The sequence below is a fragment of the Monodon monoceros genome, unplaced genomic scaffold (assembly GCF_005190385.1).
Source record: "Monodon monoceros isolate NGI ecotype Baffin Bay Population unplaced genomic scaffold, NGI_Narwhal_1 Super_Scaffold_19, whole genome shotgun sequence".
In the NCBI taxonomy this organism is placed as follows: Eukaryota; Metazoa; Chordata; class Mammalia; order Artiodactyla; family Monodontidae; genus Monodon; species Monodon monoceros.
Window position 1 is genome coordinate 81,198,652 of NW_021703775.1, and position 26,577 is coordinate 81,225,228.

The following is a 26,577-nucleotide window of genomic DNA, read 5'->3' on the forward strand; positions in this document are numbered from 1 at the left end:
CCGGGCTGTGGAGTCACCTCCGCACTCATCACCACCCCACGCAGGCCGGTCTGGGGTTGTTGCAGGAGCCCCAGTGCTTTCAGTTCTTCCAGGCGGCGGGGACCTGGAGGGTCGGGGAGCCAGAGCCTGGAGGGCTGACCCCGCAAGGAGAGGCGGGGCCCGAGGCGGGCCGGAGGGAGGAGGAAGGAGTCGGAGGAGGAGGGGACGCCGCGCCCCAGTGCCCTCGCCATCCAGTGCCCGGATACCCGGCCCTCGTTCCCCGCCCCCGGCCGCCGGCTCCCCAAGAGCCCTCACCAGCGGCTCTCGGCCCCCACCTCCAGGCCGGGCTCAGCACCCCAGCCCCGGTCGCGCCCCCTCCCACGTTCCCCTGTCCCGGGATCTAGTGCCCCCACCGCGACACCACGCCCCACGTTCCGCACACCGGTGGCTTCGCCCCTCCCCCAGGCCCGGCTCGCGTCCCCCCGCCCCCAGTCGCGTCCCAGACCCGGGATCTCCCCCTCCCCCCGCTCACGCCCGGCCCGGGTCCGCACCCCCGTCCCGGCCGCGCCCCGTCCCGCGTCCCCGCCCCCGGGCCGCGTTCCGGCGGCGCCACAGGCCTGCTAGGCGGGCGCGCCATGGGCAGCGGCAGCAGCCGGAGCGGCCGCGCCCTGAGGCGGCTGCGCAGCCCCGACAGCCGGCCGGCGGGGCCCGGCGGGGCAACCCCGGAGGGCGGGACGCGGCCGCCAGTCTCGGCGACGGTGGCGGCGGCCAGGGAGCAGGCCTGGGAGGCGGCGGCGGAGGGGGCGGCCGGTCCCGGCCCCGCGGCGCCCCCCGACGGCGGGGACGAGACGCTTCGCCTGCTGGACCAACTGCTGGCCGAGTCGGCGGCCTGGGGCCCCGGGGAGCTGGCCCCTCGGGGCCCGGCGCGGCCCCGACCCGCAGCCGGCGCCGGGAGCCCGGTGAGTGTCGGAGCCCGCCGAGTCGGTGGGGCAGCTGCGCCGGTTCCTGCCCCCGAGCCCCCTCCCCGCCGGCCCACACGCCGCGCCCTGTCCCTCCGGGGCCCCTGCCCTGTTGCCCTGTCCCCCAGCCCCCGCGGCCGTCCCGCCGCGCGCTCCCTGCTCGCCCCCCTCCCCTCTCTGCCTCCTCTGGGTGCTGGTCTCACTGCCTCCAATTTGGGGGGGTGACAGTGCTGTGCTGGCAGCAGCCTTTTTTTTTTTTTTTTTTTTTTTGCGGTACGCGGGCCTCTCACTGCTGTGGCCTCTCCAGTTGCAGAGCACAGGCTCCGGACGCGCAGGCTCAGCAGCCATGGCTCACGGGCCCAGCCGCTCGGCGGCATGTGGGATCTTCCCGGACCGGGGTATGAACCTGCGTCCCCTGCATCGTCAGGCGGACTCTCAACCACTGTGCCACCAGGGAAGCCCCTGGCAGCAGCCTTAAAAGGCAGGGAGACAGACATCCCTTAGCAGAAATGCATCTCCCAGGCTTGCTTCTGGCCAGAGCTTGCCTTTTTTTTCCTTTTGGAACTGCGGCTCCTTCCAGCCTAGGTAGGGGCTGGCCAGCGGGGCTGCTTTCTTCTCAGGTACCTCCCCCTTGGCCATTCCCCGGGCACTGTCGGAGGAGGATGCTAAGAGGTGGGACCGGTAGCCAAACTGTTTACAAAGGCCCCTCGCGTCAGACACGTCAGGATCTTTGCCTTGTGGTCAAGCAGTTTGCATACTACTGGCTATTTTTGAGATGCTGTGCAATTTCTTTTTGGCTTCCCAATTCTCTCTTCCAGAACACTTGTAATAACATCCCCGCTGTTCTAGAAAAACAATAAAAGTGAGCACTCTTGTATGGCAACAGCCTTCACTCCAGCAGAGCTGAATGAACAAGATCTGTGATATCAGCTCCTGGGCTTGAGGAGGATGTCCAAGGCAGTTCCCCCCCTTCCCCGGAGTCCTGCAGGCTTTGCTTAACGACTGCTGGGACCAGAGGGAGGTGTCTTCCGGGGCAGCCACCAAGCAGTGGAATCCTGGAAGCTCCTCAGTGAGGTGGGGAGGGGTGGGTGGAAAGGACTGGGCCAACCCGGACACTGCAGGGTCTTCCTCCCCTGTCCTCCTGCCCAGCCCCTGCTGCCCTCCCAAAGTGAGCTGCAGCAAGTGGGACCCAATTATATAACAAGATTCCTTTAAGATTACATCAGAGTTCCATTATATAACCCTCAAAATGGATAAACAGTTGAGAAATTTTGGGGGAAATTCTGAGACGGCATGGAAGCAATCTTTTAGGGATCAGTTGTCAAGTGCTTTGGAAACTTCAGAAGCGAAAATGGAAAGAAAACAGAGAGAATGGATTTCCCTCCCCCGTCCCCACCCCCATTCACTGAGTATCACAGCAACTCCTAGGGTGCATGGGCTGCCTTACTCATTCTTTCAGTCATTTCTCAGGTATTGCTTGAGCACTTACTGTGTGCCGGGCATCGCTCTGGGTGCTAGAGATGAACACTGATGGCACGCAGTCCTTGCCCTCAAGAAGTTGACAGTGTAATGGGGGAGAGGGATCTGCAAACAAAAAGTAGAATACCTGTGGGCAGCCTGTAGAGAGAGTCCACAGGAGGAGCAACTGGTCCTCTGGAGAAGTCAGGTCGGCATACCAGCAGGACAGCACTTGAGCTGGACCTGGAAGGGTCTGTGGCCCTAGCCAGGCGAACAAGCAGCAAAGTGCATTTGGGCAGAGAGAAACCTGCGAGCAAAGGCAGTGGCGGCCGGGGCATAGGGTACCCAGGGTGTGGGTGGGAGCATGGGAGTTGAAGAGGTTGGGAAGGGTGAATGCCAGGCTACGGACATGTTACGCTAGGAGTATTCCCTGCTGAGGAGTTTGGACTTTACCATAAAAGCCGTGGGTATCTTTGAAGGACTAAGGGGAGTGACATTTTGTGTCTTAGGAAGGTTGGACCAACAGCCATGGGGAGGATGAACCGGGCAGAGTAAGGACTAGGGGCAGGATGTCCAACTGGGGCTGCTTCAGCGGTCCAGACGGGCAGGTGCTGAGGGCAGCAGCGCAGTGCGAGGGCTGCAGGGGATGGAGTCGAGAGAGACTAGGAGGTGAAGTCAGCCAGCTGGGGCTGCTCTTTTGGGTGCGGATTGTTTGTAGCTTCTGTACCGTAGATGTTTTTTTGGTGTTTTTTTTTTTTTGGCGGTACGCGGGCCTCTCACTGCTGTGGCCTCTCCCGTTGCGGAGCACAGGCTCCGGACGCGCAGGCTCAGCGGCCATGGCTCACGGGCCCAGCCGCTCCGCGGCATGTGGGATCTTTGCGGACCGGGGCACGAACCCGCATCCCCTGCATCAGCAGGCGGACTCCCAACCACTGCGCCACCAGGGAAGCCCCTAACCATGGAGTTTTTCAGCTCTTATTGTGTATGTGTTCCGAATCAAGGTAAATTTTTCTCTTACATTTTGGTAGAAGCACCTTTCAGTTAAATATTTTTTTTTTTGTCTGTGAACCGTAATACTTTGTAATGAAACACTAGGTAAGAGGATTTTCACTCTGGATTGTAAATTTAGGAAAAATTATGGGCAAATTTGAGGTAAGACACAAATGTGAAGGATACAGCAGTCTCTCTGCACTGGGGCTGTGTTACAAATCCCCATGTCCAAGAAACAGGATCTCAGGGAGAAAATGGGATGAATGAGGCCAAGGCCACTGGGGAACCCGTGACAGTCTGTGTGTGGATTTACATTCACTGAAATATAACTACTGAGACACTTCCCCAAATAAAGAGCATTTCCATGATATTCCTAGTTTCCAGTCCAGTTCCATAAACTCTTGGTACCAGTACATGTCAGCTAGAAAGAAGTCTTTCACTTCATGCAGTTTTAAGTTTGGGTGCGTGTTCACTGCAGAGACGCGCATGAGATGTTCGGTTTCCTGTCAGATGACGTGCACAGTAAAGAAGGGGAAGGAGGATTACGTCCGTTGGGCACCTGTTCTGTGTTAAGGACTGAATTAGGTACTTCCTGGTCATTGTCCCACGTTCCCCTCTTCAAACAGCCTTTTAGATAAATAGTGCTTTCTATTTTACAAACAAGGCCATCTCAGTCCCAGGAGATTGATAACATACCCAAAGCCACACAGCCAGTAAGTCGGGGTAGCAGAGTTTGTAGCAGGCCTGCCGGGCTCCAGCCCCTCTGTAGACAACCTGGAACGTTCCATGCCTTTTCCATTTTCCAGATGTCCAAGTCACAAGGCAGATCCCGCACTTCCAGTGCTCTGCTCACAGTGGCACTAATGCCTGGCCCGTTTTTCTTTACTGTACAATTTTTTTTTTTAACGTTCAGTAATCCCTAGCATTCCCCAAGCAAACTCATCAAGAACCTGTATTTTGTCTGATAAAAGTACCACCCGTCTTGCCCTCATAATACCCCCTGAATGTTATTTTCGGCAGCCTCCTTATTCATTCAGATGTTTAGCTGCTTAGGGGTCATACAGTTTTTACTAAAAGTTGTGAGACTCCCAATTATTCACTTAGTACATCTGTCACCAGCATCCTTTTACTTGAGCATTTTCATGAGCCCCTGCGTGTAAGCATGTTGCTGGTTGCACGGGGGCAGAAGCAGAAGAACAAAGAGGCAAAAGACTCAGAAAGAGTCCTTTCCCCATCCTGTATCAGGTTTGATTCCTGTGAAACAGAGGGCTTTGCAGTTCACTTACAGTCGCTCGGAAGTTGTCCAGATGTTGTAATACAGCCGCTATTGATTCAGGCTCTTCTAACAGCCGGCTCCTCACATCCACTGCTTTGCTTACTCCTCGTCAGAATAGGTTCCTGCCAAATTGGTGTCGCCTCCCCCCAGCTTCATGTCGGAGGGGAGTGTACGAGGCCCAGAGAGGTAGTTCACTTGGCCAGTGTCGTGCAGTTTGAAAGAGCCAGTCGGAGTCGTTCTGACTATACCTCTGTAGAGCACTGTGTATACTGGAATTTTAACTGAGTGAATTTGCCATCAGGAGGGATTCTCACTTGTTCCCTGATTCCTCTGGTGTTCAGTTTTTCTCTGAGATAGGTCTCCATACCCCGGCTTCCGTGATTGTGTACAAGATGTGTTCCAGTCTCTAAAGATGCGTTCAGCCCAGAAAAGGTTATGCTTACTTTTAAGTGTTTGTTTTTGAAGTTAGAATAGGTAATATACATGCACATGAGAAAAAAAATTGTTCTTGGTTGTTCTCTGCAATAAAATACTTAAAATGATCTTATTCATGAGAGATGTGGGTTTTTTTAAAAAAATATTTTATTCATTTATTTATTTAGGCTGCGCCAGGTCTTAGTTGTGGCATGTGGGCTCATAGTTGTGGCACATGGGCTTCTTAGTTGCGGCATGCATGCGGGATCTAGTTCCCTGACTAGAGATCAAACCTGGGCCCCCTGCATTGGAAGTGCAGAGTCTTACCTACTGGACCACCAAGGAAGTCCCACATGAGAGGTTTTAAATAAAAAGATAAGCCCTATATTAGCTTCACTCTACAATTGTAAAGGAATATATGCTCATTGCAGAAAAATTGGAAAACAGAAAAAATATATAATAAAAAATATATAGAAGAGGAAATAAAGATTGCTCATAGGGCTTCCCTGGTGGTGCTGTGGTTAAGAATCCACCTGCCAACACAGGGGACATGGGTTCCATCCCTGGTCTGGGAAGATCCCACATGCCACGGAGCAACTAAGCCCGTGCGCCACAACTACTGAGCCTGCTCTCTAGAGCCCACAAGCCGCAACTACTGAGCCCGCGTGCCTAGAGCCCGTGCTCCACAACAAGAGAAGCCACCGCAATGAGAAGCCCACGCACCACAGCGAAGAGTAATCCCTGCTCACCGCAACTAGAGAAAGCCCACGCGCAGCAACGAAGACCCAACGCAGCCAAAAATAAATAAAAAAATAAAGTTCCCTTAAAAAAAAAAAGAGCGTAGTATAGATATACAATTTATAGCATCCTTTTATTTAGCCTTATAGTATAAGCGTTTCTCCCATCATAATGTCTTCATAATTTGCCCACCATCCAGAGGTAGTGTTATTTAATTAATCTCTTATTGTGAGACATTCAGGCTGTTTCCAGGTAGGTTTTTTTGTTCGCTCATTTTTTGCCAATATTGAGAACCTTTTTTTTTTGGCCATGCCGTGTCGTGGCTTGCGTGACCTTAGTTCCCCGATCAGAGATTGAACCGTGCCCCCTGCAATGGGAGCGTGTAGTCCTAACCACTGGACCACCAGAGAATTCCCGTAATGTTGAGAATCTGAAGAAAATTGTATAGGCAAAGACCATATTGCATCATTAACAATTTAAAATGTTTCCCACTATACTCTTTAACTTATCAGCTGTCACCTGTTTTCATTTCTTTTGTTCTTTTTCTTTTTTTGACATCTTTATTGGAGTATAAGTGCTTTACAATGGTGTGTTAGTTTCTGCTTTATAACAAAGTGAATCAGTTACACATACACATATGTTCCCATATCTCCTCCCTCTTGTGTCTCCCTCCCTCCCACCCTCCCTATCCCACCCCTCTAGGTGGTCACAAAGCCCCGAGCTGATCTCCCTGTGCTATGCAGCTGCTTCCCACTAGCTATCTACCTTACGTTTGGTAGTGTACATATGTCCATGCCACTCTCTCACTTGGTCACAGCTTTTAAAGATATATATCATTGAATTATAACAGAGTCTTAAATTTTTTTAAGTAAACTATCTCATAAGCGGCTTTTCACGCTGTTGCGTAATATTCTTCATTATTATTTTAATGAATGCAAAATATTTCATCAAGTTCACGTACTTTAATTCACTAAAGCATCTATTACTGTTCTAGACTAACTTTCAACTTGTTCCTGGGCAGTCTTAGGTGCCCAAGGCAGAATTCCTTTCCCAAAGTCAGAAGAACTTCAGAATCAACAGTATTTTAGTGAGATATTGAAACTGAAAACTATTTACGGTGGGAGGGTTTTGTGTGAAAATCTAAGGGTTTAGTGAGATATTGAAACTGAAAACTATTTACGGTGGGAGGATTATGTGTGAAAATCTAAGTGTTTGGATTTGTCTTGTATTAAGTTATTTAATCAAATTGTGATTTTTTTAAAAAAATGCAGCAGTATCTCTCTCAATCAGTGGTCTATTAGTTAGAAAAATGTACCATCTAATACTGGTCTATCCATTCAAGGTTTATTTTTTGAGCACCTACGTGTGCCAGGTACTGTTCTAGGTGCTGGTTATACATAAGTGAACTAAACAGACAAAACCTTCACTAACCTTCAGTCATGAAGTCCAACAGTGAACAAAATAAAGTATAAAGAACAAAAAAGCAGTAGTGGCTGGGGAGAGCAGGAGTGGGTATACTCTGAGCAGGTCAGAGCTGGGAGAGACAGGGTGGTGGCCTGGTGCCCGGGTAGAGAACAGTGAGCCTTGTGGCCACCGGAAGGCCTTGGCTTTTTTTGGGGGGTAGGGGGTGGGATCATACCGGTGCCCCCTGCATTGGGAGCGCAGAATCTTAACCACTGGACCACCAGGGAAGTCCAAGGCCTTGGCTTTTACTTTGAATGAGGTAGAGAAGGCTGGAGGAATTCTGAACAGCGGATGACATGATCTGGTTTGTTTTAAGGCTCACCCTGGCTGCCCTGTTGAAGACAGCCTGGGATGGGATGGAGGGGCCAAAGCTGGGAGCAGAGCTGGGAAGCTTTTGCAGGAATCCAAGTGAGAAGAGGGATTGGTTTGGACTAGAGTGGTAGTGAGTGAGCTGGGAAGGACTGGTTGGCATATGGACCTAGATTAGAACTAGAGACAGCCAGTTTTCTAATGGATTGGCTGTGGGTTGTGTGAGAAAGGAGTCAGAGGACCCCAAAGTGTTTGGCTTGAGCAGCTAGAAGGACGTAGTTGCCATTAACTGACATGGGAAATGTGGAAGGGGTAGGGTTTGAATGTTGTGAATCAGGAAGTTGTTTTAGAATATGTTAAATTTGAGATGTGTGCTAGGCATCTACATAGAGATATCAATTGAAAAGATCTTTGTAAGAGTTTGGCATTCAGGGGAGAGGCTGGGTTTGGACTTATAAATTTGGCAGCCATTAAAACATAGAAGGGTTGAGATTAGATCAGACCACCAGTAATACTGAGGTCGGCTAACACCTGAGTGTGTGCCAGGTACTGCTCTGGGTGTTTATGTGTGTGACCTGTGTTCAGAGGTAGAGAAGATGAGGGGACATCCTAAAGGGAAGAAAACCAAGAGGATGCAGGTCTGGAAGCCAAGGGAGGAAAGTATGTCAAGGAGGAGGTAGTGACCAGCTCTTGTAAATGCTGCTCGATGGGACGAGTGAGGTGAAGTCTGAAAGCTGACCATTGAATCTGGCGGCTTGGAGGTCCCTGGTGCCTTGGCCAGTGCCGTTTCAGTGGAGCGGTGCGGGAAGCCTGATGGGCTGGCCTTCATGGAGAATGGGAGGCAAGGAACTGGAGAGTAGCCAAGGCTTTCAGGAAGGTTCTTTTTACAGTGCAGTGTTGGTGGGTAGCCATAAAGATGGCTCCATTAGGACACTGAATTAACCATAAAATCTCAGTCCCAGAATGGGCTAGATAAAAGAAGTTTGGGGGATTAAATGTGCTAGTGAAATTCAAGGGCACCCTTAAAGAGGATATTCTGATTCAGTCTAATAGATATAAATTCAGTCTTTTTACTACCAGGTGATAATTCATACTCCCCCTCGCCGCCTAATAAATCTTAGTCACTCAAGATCTAGGGAAGATCATTGTCTGTCTTCTAGGCTGAATGAATCCACTGTCCACCATTTTTGCAAAGGTTCCATTTTGCTGTAGCGAAGGAGGACCAGGGTAACTCTTTCTTGTCGTTTACCGTCAGCCAGGGCTTCCCAGTAATCCTGGCTCACAGCTGCTGTGGGATGTGAAGGTGAAAAGAGGCATCAAAATGATTACGTGGCCGGAAAGCAGATCCACCAGAGGGCTTTGAAAGTGATGGATACTCTAATGGACCTCTGGCAAAAAGCCACTATTTTGAAGACAGTTACCACCTGTCCGCTTTCAGATCTCTAGCAAAGAACACAAATTTAAGTGGCAGTAAGTGGTATTTGATCAGCCTAGGAGTCATAGGAGAGTAAAGCGTAGTGCTGACCCCCAAGGCTCACACCGTGTTGAGGGAGGGTTGTGAAGTGAGCATTCCTCATGGAAGCCCTGGAGTGGAGGTAAGTAGGAATTATTACATACAAGGAGTTGAATAATCCCATCCAAGGCAGAAGTCTTCACATCCAAGAAGACCTGACATCTGAGTTGGTTGTGAAGGATCGGTAGAATTTTCCAGCAGTCAGTAAAGGAAGGAGCATTCCATAAAGAGCGAGCAGCATGTAGAAAAACCCAGAGGGACCAAGTGCTTTGGGAGAACAGCATGTTGTCCATAATGGCTGGACAGCAAGGTGATGATGGCTGGGCGGAGCGCAAAAGGCAACGAGATCGGTTTGGGTCATGATTTCACAACCTTCTAGGCTAAAGGGTTGAACTTTATCCTGTAGGCAACAGGGAGCTAGTGGGAATTTTGTGTTTTTTATTTTTAAATGATTATTTAAAAAATCAGAATAGGTAATATACATGCACATGAGAGAAAATGTAACAGGTACACTGAAAGGAAAGTTTCCCCTCCACCCTGTCCCCCACTCTCTCCAGTTCACTTCTCCAGAGACGCCCACCTTATCGAGTCCTTGTGTCTCCTCCCCAGCCTGTGTTTAGAAAGACAAGGGGTGGCAGGAGGGTGGAGGATGAGAGGCGATGGCGCGGGAAGCAGGGTGCCCAGGTGGGAGATTCTGCAGAAATCCAGGTAAGAGGCGATGCAAGAAGGCGAGGTGCACACTGGGTGTGAGAGCAAGGGACGGCGGGCTGCCGCAGAGGCACCCGGGTTTCCTGCTGGTGTCGTAGCGTCGACAGCCATGCTCAGTGTTGTGCAAGTGGCTTTGGGGTGTGAGGCAGACAAGTTCGTGGGCCGTCAGAAGCTCAGGTCCACTGTACAAGGTGGTTGGAGCTGGCATGTAACTCTGTGAACTTCAGCATCTAATGGGGTGATGAGGGAGAGCATGTGGGTGGGAGGAGAAGAGTCCTGAGCTGGAGCCCTGGAGAACTCCAGGAACCGGAGGAAGACGCTTCCTCTCAGGAGATGTACGGAAACAGCCAGATTTAAAAGTGTTTAGAAGCGCTTGCCTGGAGATGGGGTCAGAGGTGTGACCCCAGAGGGCTCCCTCCCTCCGTGGTTCCGGGATGTGGGCTTCGTCCGTGGTGGGAAGCCTGACCGTAGTGAAGGTTGGAAGCAGGGTCTCCCAGCGCCTTGCCTGAGGCCGGGCCCCAGCGACTGGTGCTGAGTGCCGGTGCGGGGAGGTGGGGGAGTGAGGTGGGTTGGGCGTCACTGCAGCGTCTCAGTGAGGTGCTGACGAAGGCTTCCTTGCACAGGAGCTTCGGGCTCCCCCAGCGCCTGGGACGAGCCCTAGCTGGACTCCGGTGCGGACGGTCAGCAGTGGTTTGTGCAGACGGAGATTCTTAGCACCTGAGTGCTAAGAAGGCAGCCTCCAGCCCAAGGCTACCATTCAGATTCCCAGCAGACTCGGCCGCTTCGGTTTCTTCGCAGTTTGAGAATCACAGACTGCTGGAGCTGAAGGGACCTTAGAGACCACCGAGGCTACCTTCTCATTTACATCCCAGGCCTTTGGGTCCCAGCAGGGTGATTGCCCAAATCCCCAGCAGGACCAGGATCCATGCCAGGTCATCTGCCTCCGGGGGTGAGGATCCAGCTGCCCGTGTGAAAATGCGTTTGCAGGTGCTTCATGAGGTGTTATAACGCTGTAGATACGTAATTGATTGTTATTTTCCTTCAGTCCCACCCTTTACCTTCTCCGGGTCTCCCCGGCCTTCTGTCTCTGGAAGCACTTTCCTGAAGCAAGGCCTGGGGAGGGGAGGTGGGCGCCCTAGGACTGGTGGCTTCAGAGTCAGCCTCCTTTTGCAAAAGTCCTTTGTCACTTTCGGAACGCAGAGCAGCCCTCACAGCAGAGTCCGCTGGGCCTGCAGCGTGTACTGCCTGGGAAGCCATGAAGTGGAGCCGTGTGGGGACAGGAGCGGCCCCGGGGGTGAGAGGACTGAACCCGACTGGCAAAGTGCTGAAACCTGCCGAGGCGGGGAGATTCGGTACCGGGAGACCGAGTTCACTCTTCTCTCCACTGCATGTGTTAACATTTCCATAATGAAGCATAAGCAAACCTGGGCTCCAAAGAAGGACAGTTCTTAGAGAGGAAGGGGAAAGTCTACTGATAAAACACAACAGGGTGGATGGGTCTCAGGCTCGTCGCGCGGCGTGAAAGAAGCCAGGCAAAAAAGGGTGCATGCTGTCTGACCCCATGTCTTTAGGCTTCTAGAGAGGGCACACGGGTGTGCGGTGACAGGGCCCGACTAGTGGCCGCCTGGAGATGGGAAGGCGGAGGAGGGAAGCAGGGAGCATCACCGGGGGTGACGGATGTGGTTCAACAGTGGACACACCTGTCAAACCTGTCAGATCGTATTCTGCAGACGCCTGCAGCTTGTTCCAGGTCAACCATATATATCATTGATATGGGTACTTTAAGAGTTAAGGGGAGAACTCTTTAAACAGAAGAAGCAGGATACACATATTGTTAAATAAAATATTCAGTGGGTTTTCTAAAGATTAACCACTGATGCTTCACTTGTTTTCAAAAAACCCTAGTTGTAAGAGTCAGAGGAGACTTTTTTTTAAATTAATTTATTTATTGATTTTTGTCTGCGTTGGTCCTCATTGGTGCACGCAGGCTTTCTCTAGCTGCGGTGTGCGGGCTTTGTTGTGGAGCACGGGCTCTAGGTGCGCAGGCTTCAGTAGTTGTGGCTCGCGGGCTCTAGAGCGCAGGCTCAGTAGTTGCGGCGCACGGGCTTAGTTGCTCCGCGGCATGTGGGATCTTCCTGGACCAGGGCTCGAACCTGTGTCCCCTGCATTGGCAGGCGGATTCTTAACCACTGCGCCACCAGGGAAGTCCCAGAGAAGACTTTAAGAAATCATCTTACTCAGTTCTTCCTCAGATGTTTTCTGCTTCTTGTTCAGCTGTGGTGTGAGTTTTTCAAAGCCCCCCTAGGATCTCGAGTGATGACACGTCACACGCTCATCCTGAGTCCAGCCGGGTTCCCACGGCCCCAGTCCAGGCGCCATGGCCTCCCCGGGGTCCAGATGTGTCCTACCGAGCAGGAGTGGCAGGCTTCCTGCTGGCTCGGTGCTTGTGTCTGCACTAGGCCTGGAGCAGCCGCCAGGGGCTGCTGTGCCTTTGCTTTTCACAAGCTCCCGAGCTGCTTCAGCAAGTTGGATCTTCTGGGAGGCCTGTCTAACACATTTTGCATCTGAGAAAGTCAAGTTAAAGGCTTAAACCGACGAGAGGAAGAACCACACGTTCAAACCACAGAGAGAAACACAGGTAAAGAAATGAAAGATACAACAAAGCTGAGCTGTCAGGGAAATTAGAAAAGAAAGAGTATGGCCTTCTGTGTGAGTGCAGCCTTGGGGCGTCCAGTCCACAATACTTGATGCACCACATCATCGCGGCCCTGCAGCTGGCAGTGTGTCCCCGTTAGTAGTGAGTAGAGCAGCGCAGAGAAGTGGAAACTGGCTGACGATGCAAATGTTTGATTCCGATTTCTTGCTCTTTCACTCAGTTGCCCTCCTGATGGGAGAAACCATATCTGTAACAACTCTTACAAAACCTGGTGATGAGAGGAAATGCCCCAGCAGGTGATGGCAAAAGCTGGTTCCAGCAGAAATGGACAAGAGGGAACTAGGGTCCCTATTGGATGACTTCATAAAAAATAGCTGAAGGGTAGTTTGAGTAAAAGTATTACTTTAATTCTCTGTTGTCCCTGAGAAAATAACCAGCCTCAGTGGTTGAAAACTGCAGGGAGGAAGATTGGTGTCAATATTATACGAGAGAACTTTCTCATGTGCCCAAGAGAATTAATTGAAAGGAGGGTCTCAAAGAGATATCTGTGCACCCGTGTTCATAGGAGCATTGTTCACAAGAGCCAAAAAGTGGAAGCCACCCAAGTGTCCCTTGATGGATGAATGGATAAACACAGCATGGTATACACGTACAGTGGTATATTATTCAGCCTTAAAAAGGAACGAGGTTCTGGCACGTGCTACAACATGGATGAACCTCGAGGACATTACGCTGAGTGAACTAAGCCAGGCAGAAGAGGGCGAATACTGTATGATTCCACTCAGGTGAGGCGCTAAAGGACTCATTTCTATCGGACAGGAAGTACAGTGGCGGTTGCTGGGGTTTGGGGGATGAGAGTTGTTGTTTAATGTGGACAGGGGTTCAGTTCTGCAAGATGAAGTTTGCGAGATTGGTTAATGTACTTCACTCTACTGAACTGTACGCTTACAAATGGTTAAGATGGTAAATTTCAGGTTAAGATGGTTTAAGATGTGTGTATTTTACCACAATTAATTGTTTTTTGAATAAAAAAAATTAAAAATTTTCAGCTAGTCTGAGCTGCCTGAGCAGGAACGGGCTGCTTCAGGAGGTGGTGGAGGTGAGTGCGTGTGTGTACGTGTGCACGCACACGTGTGCGTGCCTGTGTGACTTCCCCTCCTCTCTCTCATCTTCGTCGCCCCTCCCTACACTCTCTCTTCCCATTGTGAATTCCTTGCTGACTTGGGAGTCATCTCCTCTTCATCTTTACACTCCCCAAAGGCACGAATATTCAAAGGAATATGCAGGGAATACTGAATCCCCGGGGCAAGATCACTAGCCACTAGCAGACACCAGCCGGCCCCGCAGGTGCCCCTGGAAGGAAGTTGTGCACCTTCGCTGTGCAGCCCACCTCCACGTGGAGAGAGCGCCAGGCAGGCAGGACAGGCTCTTCTGGCCAATGAGTGGGGGTGCCTGTAGTGGCAGGCGGCTGCCACGGCCCATGCCACAGGGCCCGTGTGGCAGGACACACCCAGGGTCAGCTTGCTTCTGTTTACCACCACTAACTAACATTTCCCAAGAAACACATCAGAGCTAGTTTCTCAGGGAAGCGTAATGCTGTCCTGGAACCTCTCAGGCCTTGAACACCAAGGTCTTCCCTGCGCTCTCCTCCTCACGCCTTCAGGTTCTCTTCTAGCAGGGCTGTGTCAGAGGCTACTCTGGGCTGGACGTTGGGTCAGATGTTCGTAATGGTGTCTACTGGTCACTCACAGGATAGGCATTATACTAAGGATGAGACAGAAGAGAGAGAGAGAGATAATCTTTCATATCTCTGCAGCCCTGAAGGCTAAGTACCTATTACACAAATGAGTAAACTGAGGGTTAAACTGATTGCACAAAGGTTTATAGCCCCCAGTCTGTGCTCTTATCATTTTGCTCATTGTTAACATGTCTAAGACTTAACTTCTCTGGTGACATTGCACCTCAAAAGTATAGGGTGTGGGTCTCCACAGCAGCTGACAGAGCACTGGGCACACTGGGGTACTGATGATTGATTAATAATCCCTGGGATTAAGCCTCAGAATAGGAGGGTGGAGGGGACTTCAAAAAAGAATTTGGAGAGAACGTAAGCAGCTTCCTGTGGGGGCAAAAGCCCAGTTCTGCCTATTGGCGGTGTAGGATTATGTGCACAGGGAGCACAGTGGGAAGCTCATCCTGCTCTACTATTAAAAGGAGAAAGCAAAACCTTTAAAACTCCCCAGTGTCTGCAGAATACGTCAGAATAAGACTCTTGATTAATAATTTATTTAGGATTAGTATCTCTCTCCCATTTGTTTGTCTTTTTGTGTTGCTTCCAGAGAGAATCTCTCAGTTTGACCTTCCAGGTAACTGAGTTTCTCTTCAGCTGTGTCTAATTTACTCTTCAGAACACCTACTGAGATTTTACTTTCTTCCATCATAGATGGCATTTCCAAAATCTCTAGCTGGTTATCTTGCACAACAGCTTATTCTTGTTTGGCTGAGACTGTGAATCATTCTCCTTTTAAAGTCACTTTCAGTCTGCTCTAATAACTTTTTTCTCAGGTTTAATTCTTTGAACTGATGAGTTTGGTTCCTGCCTCCACGTGTCACAGAGGAGGGTCAGGATATGCTCCTGGTGAGTGTGGCCATCGTTAGTGGTCTGGGAACAGTTTCCTGTGCTTCCTGGTGTCAGCGGCTGCCCATGCTACCCCCCGTCTCCTGTCCCAGTCTGGGGGATGCACCTCTGTGCCCTGTCATTTGCACAAGCAGGCCCCTCCTCTCTGACCCTTGCCCCAAGACCCTCTCCTGCTCTGGTGTCTGTCTCCTCTGAACTTGGAGCCCCCAAAGCTGCTGCTTTGTCCAGCAGCCCCCTCCTGTGTGTGCTGGGGGCTGTGGTTTCCTCCATCGATCTAACCCAGTCTGTCTTCCAACAACCCCTACTACCGGGCTTCCCTGGTGGCACAGTGGTTAAGAATCTGCCTGCTATGCAGGGGACACAGGTTTGAGCCCTGGTCCAGGAAGATCCCACATGCCACAGAGCAACTAAGCCTGTGCACCACAACTACTGAGCCTGCACTCTAGAGCCCATGAGCCACAACTACTGAAGCCCGTGTGCCTAGAGCCCGTGCTCCTCAACAAGAGAAGCCACTGCAATGAGAAGCCTGTGCACCGCAATGAAGAGTAGGCCCTGATCGCCGCAACTAGAGAAAGGCTGCGTCCAGCAATGAAAACCCAATGCAGCCAAAAAATAAATAAATTTATATAAAAAAAAAAAGAATCTGCCTGCTATGCAGGGGACACAGGTTCGAGCCCTGGCCTGGGAAGATCCCACATGCCACAGAGCAACTAAGCCTGTGTGCCACAACTACTGAGCCTGTGCTCTAGAGCCTGTGAGCCACAACTACTGAGCCTGCTCGCTTAGAGCCTGTGCTCTGCAACAAGAGAAGCCACTGCAATGAGAAGCTTGTGCACCACAATGAAGAGTAGCCCCCGCTCGCTGCCACTGGAGAAAGCCCGTGTGCAGCAACAAAGACCCAACACAGCCAAAAATAAATAAAAAGTTAAAAATTTATATTAAAAAAAAGCTCTACTACTTTCTAGTCTTGCAGTACTGTTAGAGATTTGTGAGTTGTTTTGTTTGTTTTGTTTTGTTTTTTGCTTATGGCCTTTTCTGTCACTTCTAAGGATTTGGGATGAAAGTGGGAAGCGGGCCTGCATGTTTGGTTTACCATTGTAATCACGACTTCTGATGACCCGTGCACTTGTAGTCCACACCTCGGTGTCTGGCATTGGATTTTTCTCTAGTTGTGTCATCACACTAGTTTTTTTCTGCCCAGCTGTGAGCTGCTCTGGGCAAGGACCATATGCTGTATGGGTAATAGAACATGGCGCACAACAGGGCACATGGACTTGATGAATGCTTATTCACGACCTCTGACGACTCCGTGTATTTACATATGCAAATATGTTCCTTATCTGAAGTGCCCTTCCCCTCTTTTCCACCTGGTAAACCCCTACTCTTTCAAAACTCCAGCTAAAATGTCACTCTTGCCACTCTTCTTGGAAACCTCCCATGGTGTTTTTCCCATTCAGAGTTGGTTTCCCCTCCTCTCCCAGCCCTTTATAACTCGGCTACAGAATTTATCACATAGCATCGCATTGCATTTTTATGAGACTCTCCCCGTGAACTGTGAGCTCCTTGAAGACTGGGTTCTTGACAGTCGTGGCCTGTCCTGGGGGGCACTGCTTGTGCCAGTGGGGGATCTTGTGCACAAAGCAGGCTGCCGTCTGGCTGGGCCATGGCCTTGCTCGGCTTCATGGATCAAAGGCTGGCGTCCACAGTGCCCTCAAGTGCCTTATGCTGGGAACACAGTATGGAAAGTTATTCAGACCCCTCTGCTGCTGAAAACAACTTAATATACTGGATATAATTAACGTAGTAAGAGTGTCATTGAAACATTAAGTGGCTGGTGAGATAGTGAGGAATTACCAGCCCAGATCCAAGAAAGGCAGAATCAGAGATGCAAATAAGACGTTGGGCTGCATTTGCCTCAGGTGGACTTGAGCTTTGGGTCTGATGGTGTCCAGCAGTAAAGGGAACAGAATTTAGGGCCCAATGAAAGTAATAGTAGATCCTTCCCTCATAAATCCAGGACCTTCGGGGACTGCAAGGAAAAGTGTCACAGCACAGGACAGCGAAGGAGGGTAGAAAAGCCACAATCTAGCTGCCTCTTAAGGTTTGCAGCCCCAGTTCCCATCACCTAGGTGGTCCAAAATACCTGAATGCATGGATTTAATTTCAAGTGGCCCCAGACCAGGAGTGCCCCCTGGTGCCCGGACAGAGCAAGCTCATGTCCTCTCTGGAGGAAGGCATGTTCCTCTCAGGACAGAGACCACCCACAAAGTGCTTTCAAGGCTAATGAGCATCAAACAAGAAAAAATGACCAACCAGCCAGAGAACCAAGTGAACACTAGAAGAAACAAAGACAACAAAAATAGACCAATGAAGACTTCAGTTATTTATTTGGATTACCAGACACAGTTTATAATCAACTATGTTTATTTTATCTTATTTAAGGGAAATACCTTTGAAGGACCAGGACCTCTAGAAAGTGCCCTAGCATATTTTAAAAAGAACCAGATAGAACTTGAAGAAATGAAAAATACAATAAACAAAATTAAAGATTCTGATGGTTTGGGTTAACAGGAAATTAGACAGAGATGAAGAGAAGATCAGTGCCCTGGAAGACAGAACTGAAGAAATGACCTACACAGAGAGACCAGGAACTGATAAAGGACAACTTGAGAAAAAGCCACAGCAAGCCTAATATTACATTTGAAATAATGAAAACTTTCCCTTTTCAATAAAGGAACAAGACAGAGATGCCTGTTATCATTTCTTTTCAAGGTAGTACTGGAGGTCCTAGCCAGTGCAGAAGGGCTAGGTGAAAAGTGTGTTTCCCTTCTGGGACCAGAAGGGAAAAAATCAAATGGCCATTTTTCTCAGATAATGTGAACGGGAAGAAAGTCCAAAAGAATCTACAAATAAGTTATTAGGACTAATAAGAGAGTTTAGTAAGACTGGTGAACACAAAATGTATATATTTCAATCATATATCTGCAGAAACAAACAGGAAGAAAATAAAATTTTATTTAAAAAAGGATAATATCAAGTATCTAGAAATTGGTCTAAAAAGAGATATCTATGACCTCTACAGGGAAAATAAGACTTCTTAAAAGACATTAAAGAAATCCTGAATGAATGGAGAGGTGTTCCCTGTTTTTAAACTGGAAGACTTGTTATTATAGATATCAAGTCTGCCTAAAATGATCTGTATATTAATTCAACCCCAACAAAATCCCCAAGGGGGACAAACTGACTGCAGTACACATATAAGGAGGTGCAAAGAACCGGGAAGAGTCCAGGCTTATTCTAAAGCTGTGGTAACTGAGACAGGGTGGTGCTGGCACAGGACAGGCATGGACCATTGGAAGAGTTTGCAGACAGACACGTGCGACGTCTGTGCACCCTTGACTGAGAACAGAGAAGGCACAGCCGAGCAGCAGGGCAGGCTGCCAGGCAGTGCTTAGATGGACGTCAGGACTTCGACTCCTGGAGTGAGAGATGGGGACATGCTGGCCGTTAGCTGCCGGGGAGGTGGGGAGTCTCTTGGTGTGAGCTGTGTAGGTCACTCCCCTCTCCCAGCCTCAGCTTCCCACATGCAAAATAGGCGGATGGAACTAGACAGCAGGGGAGCCTTTCCACTTTCCAGCTCTGGTTTATTCAGCCCTGGGTTGAATGTGGTGGCCGTCTGTCAGCACAAAGCCAGGGCAAAGACAGGCTGCACCACTGACAACCTTCTGATGCCTCTTCCTTTTGTCTTTCTGAAGGTGTCCCCGAAACGGAGCACTGAAGACCACCCAGAGAGCAGCAGTGTCTCTGAGTAAGTACAGGGGCGGTGGGGGCGGGGGGAAGCACATCTCCACCAGAGTCACAGCCACCCTACCCGCCCCCCTCCCCACGCCTCTGCATCCCCGGCCCTGGCCCCACCCATTCACTCAGAAGCTATTTGCAGTGGCTCATCTGTAAATGAGGCACAGTCCTTGGCCTTCAGGAGTTTACAGCCTAGAAGGATGGCAGGTGGGTCCGCCGTAATCCCATTACAGCGTTAGCAGGAAAACACATTTAAAACCCCTGGAAAGTGTCATCTGAGGACCCCAGGCCCAGAGACCAGGCCTTCTCTATCTGCACGGCCCTGGGCTGTGGGAGGATTCCAGGGCCCCAGGAGCAGCCAGCACCGGGGAGCTGTGCGGGGGTGACCTTGGGCCTCTGGCTCATTGTGCCCTTGGCTTTCTCATCTCTAATTGGCTCACGGTGATCGGCCCTGGGTCACTGGGAGGTAGGTGAGTGTGATGCTCAAGACCAGAGATGTGAAAATTCTGGCTCAACAGCTATTTTTATTACCAGTTCCAAACGGCTCAGGGCCAGAACTTTGCCGGTTTCCCTTATTTAACATTTGAGGAGACCTTCTCCTGAAGATTGGGGTCTCTTCACACGGGCTCAAGGGAGGTCTGAAAGGGGACAGAACTGCCGAGGGCTTGTGGAGGAGCTGATGTTTAAGTGGCTCACAGGACACGTATTTTCACCAAGGAGAGAGGAGGGCGGTGCGTTCCAGGTGGTGAGATCCACAAGCAAGACACAGAGGTCTGAACAGGACACCACGCACAGGCTGGTGACATTTAGCACAGGGTCTGGGGGGAGAAGGAGGGCCTTGAAGGCCAAGTGGAAACCGTGGGCCACTGCTGTCCAGTCAGAGGACGCTGGGGTCAGCTCTGGGCGCTGGGACTCCACCGTGGCCGCGGAGGTGAAGCAGTGAGCACATGTACACGGGCTCCACCCCTTGCCAAGGCCAGCGCTTCACTCAGCAGAGAGGAGCATCCCTCCCGGTCCCCCCTCACAGGCCCTGCTCTTCACTTGTTTTGCAAACCGTCACAGGCTCCGCTTAGCACGGCTGCCTCCGGGTAGGCTCAGCGCCCCCGTGCACTCCCGTGCTGGACCGGGCGCTGTGTCTCGCTGCAGTGACCGGGCGCCAGGGCCGCCTCTGCTCCACTGACCTGGACGCCCGAGCACATGGCGCAGCTGAGGACCTGGGCCCGGCGTGGTGCCAACGGAGCTCAGTCCCGCCTGCATATTTCTACTGATTGTAAAGATAACTGGCAGTGACTTTCTTAAGTTTTCATCACCCCAAGGACTTTAGGAGGATTAAGTTCTGCCTCGAACAAATTAGTTGTTTCTTCTTATTTTTAAATGAATAGGTCCCTTCACCTCACATGCAAACTCCAGGACATCCCTCACCAGGAGTACTTCCTTCATTCATTCCTTCACTCCCTCAATATACTTTAGTGGGAGCGTCCTGAGTGCCACGCTAGGCCCTGGACTCCAGGCTGGGTGGGTCCCAGGCTGGTCCTGGCTCAGTGGCGGCAGAGGGGAGAGCGTCATGAAGGTGAAATCAGGGCTGTGCCTCCCGGGAGCAGACTCTGAAGCCATACAGGCCTGCCCCAGGGTCTGGACTGGCAGTAGCCGCCCTCCTCTGTTCCCCAAACTTGGGCTCCCCTGCCTGTAGGGGAACCTCTCTGAGGAGGGAGCGGCGGGTGTCCTGCCACCACGTCCACTGTGGCCTCTCACTGCCAGCGGCCGGCCCTGGGCTCCTCCACACAGCCAGCGTGCGCCTCCCTCCCCGCCCCCCAGACTGGGCGCACACAGAGCGCAGCCCCCAGCACCCTCCTCTCCTGGTTCATGCAGCGCCCGCCCTTCCAGCCGCAGACAAGCCCACCGTCCCCTTCTCCACCACCAGAACCCCTCAAAGCAGCGCTTCAGGGAGAAGTGTCCTAATGCGTGCAGTTTACTTTGAAATGCATCCAGAAATCAGATAAAGTAATAGACATGGGATAAAGTAAACCCAGCAAAATGTAGCAGAAAAATATTTACTTAATTGTTGAATCCAGATTTCAACTTTTTGGTATGCTTGAAAGTCTTCGTAATAAAAGGTTGAAGAGGAAAATCCTCCCAAACTCAGTTCAAATATCTCCTCCTCAGAGACTCTCACCCTCCCCTCCCTCCGTGTCGACCTGGTGAGTCTCCCTCCTTCAGCAGTGCCGGCTCCAGTTCACACCACACCTGTACGTGTAACGCAGCGGGTACCTGTGACAGCCTGTCTTACCTCTTCTTCTCACTCTCAGCCACATCTCTGGGCCCTCACAGCACCAGGCACAGAGCAGGTGCTTCACAGATGCAGCCGAAGGGAACGTTCGGTGTGAACCTGGGCCTGTGGGCCTTGACCCCCAGTCCTGACCGTCCTCGATGTCGGCCACGCCCTTTTCCCAGGGTTGGGGTGTGGAAGCAACAGAGCTGAGCCAGCGGGGCTGGCTTTGAGGACAGGGCTGGGCTGGCCTGACCTGAAGCCTGTGAGGATCCGGTAACAGAAGCCTAGGGCCTGTGGAGGGGAAACAGGGATTCAGGAGCCTTCTGTCTGCAGTAGCTGCTGAAACTGCTCGTTATTTATTCTGTAAATGCTTGTGGGATACCTACTATAAGCCAGGCCTAGGCCAGGCACCCCGTTTCCCTAATGAGTAAACAGGTACAAGGTATGATTTGCCCATGGTCAAAGGGCCAGTAAGTTCTAGACCCAACAGACAGTACAAATGACTCGCCTCATTTTGCATGTGGCTCTGTAGCCCAATTATAATTGATTTGCTCTCTCTGGGGAAGAGTAATGGGTTTTTGTTTTGCATGACTTTAGGAATCTCTGACATAGTGAATTATAATTTAAACAAAGATTCAATTCTTGACTCCTCAGTCCCTCTAGGAACCATCTCTCCCTTTTAATGTTGTGCTCCCCTCCCCCAAGTAGGGGGAGACCCCACCTCGGTCTTCAGGCCCCCGGGCTGGCAGCCCCACGGCCGCTGGTGGACAGTGTTGCCCGCCAGACAAGCTAGGATGGCGTGAGGCCGAGTGGAGCCCCGGCTGCTGGGGCTGCAACACCTCCTGTCGGCCTCCCTATCAGCCTCCCCTGCCAGCCTCCCCGTCAGCCTCCCCTGCCGGCCTCCCCCCTCAGCCTCCCCTGCCGGCCCTGCCTCCTCGCCCCCTTTCTCCCCCATGTCCCAACTGCAGGGAGCGTCGGGTGCCTAGAGAGAAAGGCCTTGCTGAGCTGTGGGACCGGGTGAGGACGGTCTGTAGCCAGGTCACCATGGGACCGTGGGCAAGGCATTTCTCCCCCATCCACAGAGAGGGGGCTGGCCTGGGTGACCCCAGAGGGCTGTGCGGGAGGCACGTGTCATCTGTGGGCTTGGGGAAGTGGAGTCCCGCCGTTAGACCCTCATCCTTGCTGTTCAGCGCTGGGGGGCCTGTTAGGCGGCACACACCCTGAGGTGACAGTCAAGTGGCCCAGAGCCCAGCTCCTGCCCTGCATTCCGGGACAGCAGACAGGGCCCTGGAGGCTGCTCTGAACATGTCAGGAGCACGACGGCAGTGATCAGGTGGGCCTTAGAGATCATCCAGCCCAGCCCCCCAGCTCACATGGCAGCACGTCTCTGGCTGGCAGGTGGGAGCTCGAGGTCCCATACCTGGCAGTGGGCAGCTCTGGCCTAACTCCTCCTTCAGAGGTAGCCCCTCAGGCTGGCAGCACTCAGTTCGGCCCAGGTTTCACACCCTCCCACCTGTCAAAGGTGCTGAAGGGGGCAAGGCCATGGCCAGGCACAGGTGGACACCGCCGTGGGACAGCCTGCAGGACAGGGAAGTCGGGGGCACAACAGAGTCCAGAAAGCCAGAGAGGGGGTGGGCAGCCGGGTCCAGGCCGGTGGGAACCACTTCCAGGGGCCCAGGCGGCAGGATGAGGATCCGGGATTTGGTCACTTAATACACTGCCCAGCAGGTTGGGGGAGTGGCCAGGATCCTGACGCCCAATCCTGTCCCAGCGTGGCAGCTCCTGTGAGACACCCCCATCCACCCAAGGGGCAGGCACAGGGAGTGAGTCAGGCCGATGGATAGTCAAGACACAGCTCACCTTTGCTGAGGGCTGGGCAGGGTGCAAAATTCAGTGTCACAAGCTGTCCGTGCATTATCTCATTTATGCCTCAGAATGAATTTAGGAATACAGCTCCATTTTAGAGAAAATTATCACTGAGCTAGTAATTGGCAGAGCTGGGGTTCAAGCTGGGTCTTCCCACCCCCGGGCCCTCACCCTTAAGCATCACAGGCACTGGCTTCCTCACAGCGTAAGGTCTTGGGTAACATCGGGGAGATGAAACCAGAGAGTCAGGCAGGGGCCTGCTGATGGAAGAGGTTGAGGAGGTGTTCCCGGGGCAGAGGTTTTCAGTTTTAGTTTTAGGATGGATCAGAATTCCATACAGGGCCCACCGTGGTTGTCCAGTAGAGATGTGGAGTTTGAAGGTAACATCTTGTTTCCCATGTCCGTGTTTCTCACCCGCAGAGCCCCAGGCAGCTGCCACAGGAGGCCTGAGAGGCAGTCAGCCATCACATACGACTACTCTGAGGAGGAGCTGATGGCCAGCATCGAGCAGGAGTACTGCTGCTAAGGCTGGTGCTACAGCAGCCCCGTGGTCATCCAGCGGCCAGTGCGTCGTTCCTCCCAGCCCCAGCCCCAGCCGACTGGGTCTCTTAGGAACCTAAGGCTGGGCGCACACATCCCCCTGCCCTGCCCAGGGCTCTAGCTGGAGCTTAGCCACCTCCAACATGCAGTTACTCCCAGACCTTTCACAACTGCCCTCTTCAAATCTCTATTCAGACAGTCCTGAACGTGGCCGGCAGCTGGCCATCATGCTTGCTGGCAAGAGGTGATCGGCTGTGCAGATCCAGGCCACAAGGAAGGCACAGGTGCTGCCCCACAGGTGCGTGGGCAGGTGACCTGCCAGATACCTGCCCCTCCTCTCAGTCTCTGGGGAGATGTCTACAAGGTTCTCCTGGGTCTTGAAATGCTTCCCCTTTCTGAAGGCCCACTTGCCACCTGCTCCGAAGAAGCCTCTTTACTGAGCGTGGCTCAGACTGGACACTTTGCGAACTCTAACACACGTCCCAGAGGGCCCCAAGGAGGTTCCGCTCTGGAGGGCACACCCAGGAGGTATGCCTTAGCGAGCTGGAGGGAGTCACCCTCTGTTTTGCAAATGAGTCGCCTGGAGATGTTATTGAAATGCAGATTCTGATTCTGTGGGTCTCCAGCAGGGCCTGAGAGTCTGCGTTGTTTCTAACTAGTTCCCAGGCGATACCCAGGCTGCTGGATCCCAGCCATGCCTGGAGTAGCAGGGACCTTGTCTGAGCTTTAGGCCTGGCTGACTCTTCCTTCCCTGGTGCTGGAGGCTGCCCAGAGCCATGACCCACCCATCTCCTCAAAGAGAGGCCTGTGCCCCTGCAGTGGGTACGGTGGGACAGGAGCCAGAGACCCCGGTTCTGATCCTCGCTCTTGCACTAACTTGCGGTCACTTCCCCCCTCTGGTCCTCAGTGAGTCCTGGAGGCACGCCCCGTCCCCCAGCTCTGACCATCAGGGATCACACAATCCCAGGTTTCCTCGGTCTCTCGTCCCCGTCTCCTGGGGGCACGGGACTGCCTTCCCTGCTGAGGGTGACCACTGGCCACACCTGGAAAGGGTCTTTTGGGCTGCCGGCTCTTCCCACCTGGAAGAAGGTAGAAAATCACAGCAGTGAGGCCAGGAGAGCCTTAGAACATTCCCAGCTGACTGATGAGAAAGCTGACACCCTGTGAATCAGGCAGGGCCTGGAGGCGAGTGCTTCTTGCACTAGACTTGCACAGAGGGCCTGCTGGGTGCCGAGCGCAGCCCCAGGCCTTCTCTTGGTCGCTGGGTGTTGCTTCTGAGCCCCAGCCTTCTGCTCTGGAGCTGAGTGTGGAACCTGCTCATGAAGGGGAGGCAGGGGAATGTGGCTGAAATAGAGGCAGGAAGAAAAACATCTCCATGTCGAAGGTGACAATGACACATCGATGTCTGGAAAAGTCTCAGTGCCACACACGTGTCTCCTGGCTTCTGTGGTGGCGAGTTCCTCTGAGATGCTACAAAGCCCAGGAATTTAGAAAACACACTCCGTTCCCAGCTCTGAGAAATGTTGTGTCCGTCCTCCTGGGGAAGAAGCCAGGCCACGGCCCTCCTTCTGCCCCTCGCACGAGTTCTCAAAGGGGCCCCGCCTGGCTCAGGTTCCCTCTCTCCTCACCTAAGGTGAGCTTTTCCAAGACACTCCCCTTTGATGTTCCGAAGTCTCAGAGCCATTTCTCACTGGGCTGCCATCCAGTGAGATAGCACCACTGGGTGGACGCCCCTGGGGAATTTCTGTTCAACCTCCCCCCCCCCCCCACTCGTTCTCACCTTCTGAGCCCCTGCTGCTGTGAGCCCGGCCCTCTGCTGGATGCCAGGGTTCGTGTAGCAAGATCTGGTCTCCACTAGTAAGGACATGCTGTTTCTAGAGGCGCACCTGTAAACATGGACTCGCGGCTGTCAAAGAACTGTAGCCAAAAGCCCTCTGAAGATCTAGCCTCTGTGGATTGGGGATGTGGTTCTTTTTCTGGGCTGGCGATAGGCAGGAGAAAAGCCTTCTTGGTTGCCTTTGAGAGAACAAGTAACGTTTGAGGCTCGGAAGTCCTGCGCTCTCCCAGGAAGGAGACGATGTAAAACCAGACCTTTGGGGTGGTGACATCTGGACCCCTGGCACCAAATCAGACCTTAACAGGTGGGCGGGGCTCAATTTTCTGGTGTGATGAAACCCCTCTGGAAACAAAAGCTGCCTTTTCTGTGACGTGTGGACCCTGGGAAGGAGCGGTGACACATTTTAACTCCTCAAGAGGTGGATGACATCCGATGGACACCCTGTGGAGCTGGTGCCCCGGGGTGTGCACATGAGACGGAAAAAGCATGTGGTTTCGTGTGACACCGAGGGCACCCGGCTGCGCTTTCAAGGTCCAAACCTCCGCCAAAATCAGGGGCCTGTGGTCGGCTGTCAAGAGTGGCACCACGTGGCAGCAAGGCGTCCACACAGCAGGGTGTCCGCTTGGACTGGGTGTCTCTGTCCCTGGAAAGTGGCGGCTACAAAGACCCCAGCCTGGGATAACTAAGCCCGAGAGGTTTAGGACTATTTGCAGGGAAGGGGAGAAACTGTAGAGGGAGGGGCTGACTTTTCTACTAATCTAGTGAGGAGAGGATTTGAGTGAAAAATAAAAATAACATGACCTTAGTAGCGCAGGTTACAGACACGTTACTTTTTTTTTTTTTTTTTTTAATTTATCCAACATCTACTTGAAGAGGGCGGGCTCCAGGCCAGGCCCTGTGCCAGGTGGGCCCTGGGGGATAAAATAAAGATGGGATGCGAGTGAGCAGAGTGAGGTGGGAAGAGCCGTTGCCGTCGGGGTTCCAGCATCCTCGCTGCTCCAGCATCCTCGCTGCTCCCCGTCCTTGGGCAGCTTGGATGACGGGGACTGGGCTCCCCGGGGAGGCCCTGCAGCTTCTCCCTGCCCAACGGCGCCTCTTCCTCCGCCCCGGTCGCTGGGAAGCCTGAGGGACAAACGGCCGTGCGCTGTGCCCCCGCGGAGCCACGCGG

General features: G+C 52.4%; 1 protein-coding gene across 1 annotated transcript; it reads left to right on the forward strand.

Moving 5' to 3' along the window:
- The first annotated feature begins 614 nt into the window (after nucleotides 1-614).
- Nucleotides 615-26,224, forward strand: CYS1 (cystin 1). The gene is made up of 3 exons (XM_029232197.1): nucleotides 615-938; nucleotides 18,855-18,907; nucleotides 23,453-26,224. The coding sequence occupies exons 1-3, from the start codon at nucleotides 615-617 to the stop codon at nucleotides 23,556-23,558; spliced, it is 483 nt and encodes a 160-aa protein (XP_029088030.1). The 3' UTR covers nucleotides 23,559-26,224.
- Nucleotides 26,225-26,577: the final 353 nt, after the last annotated feature.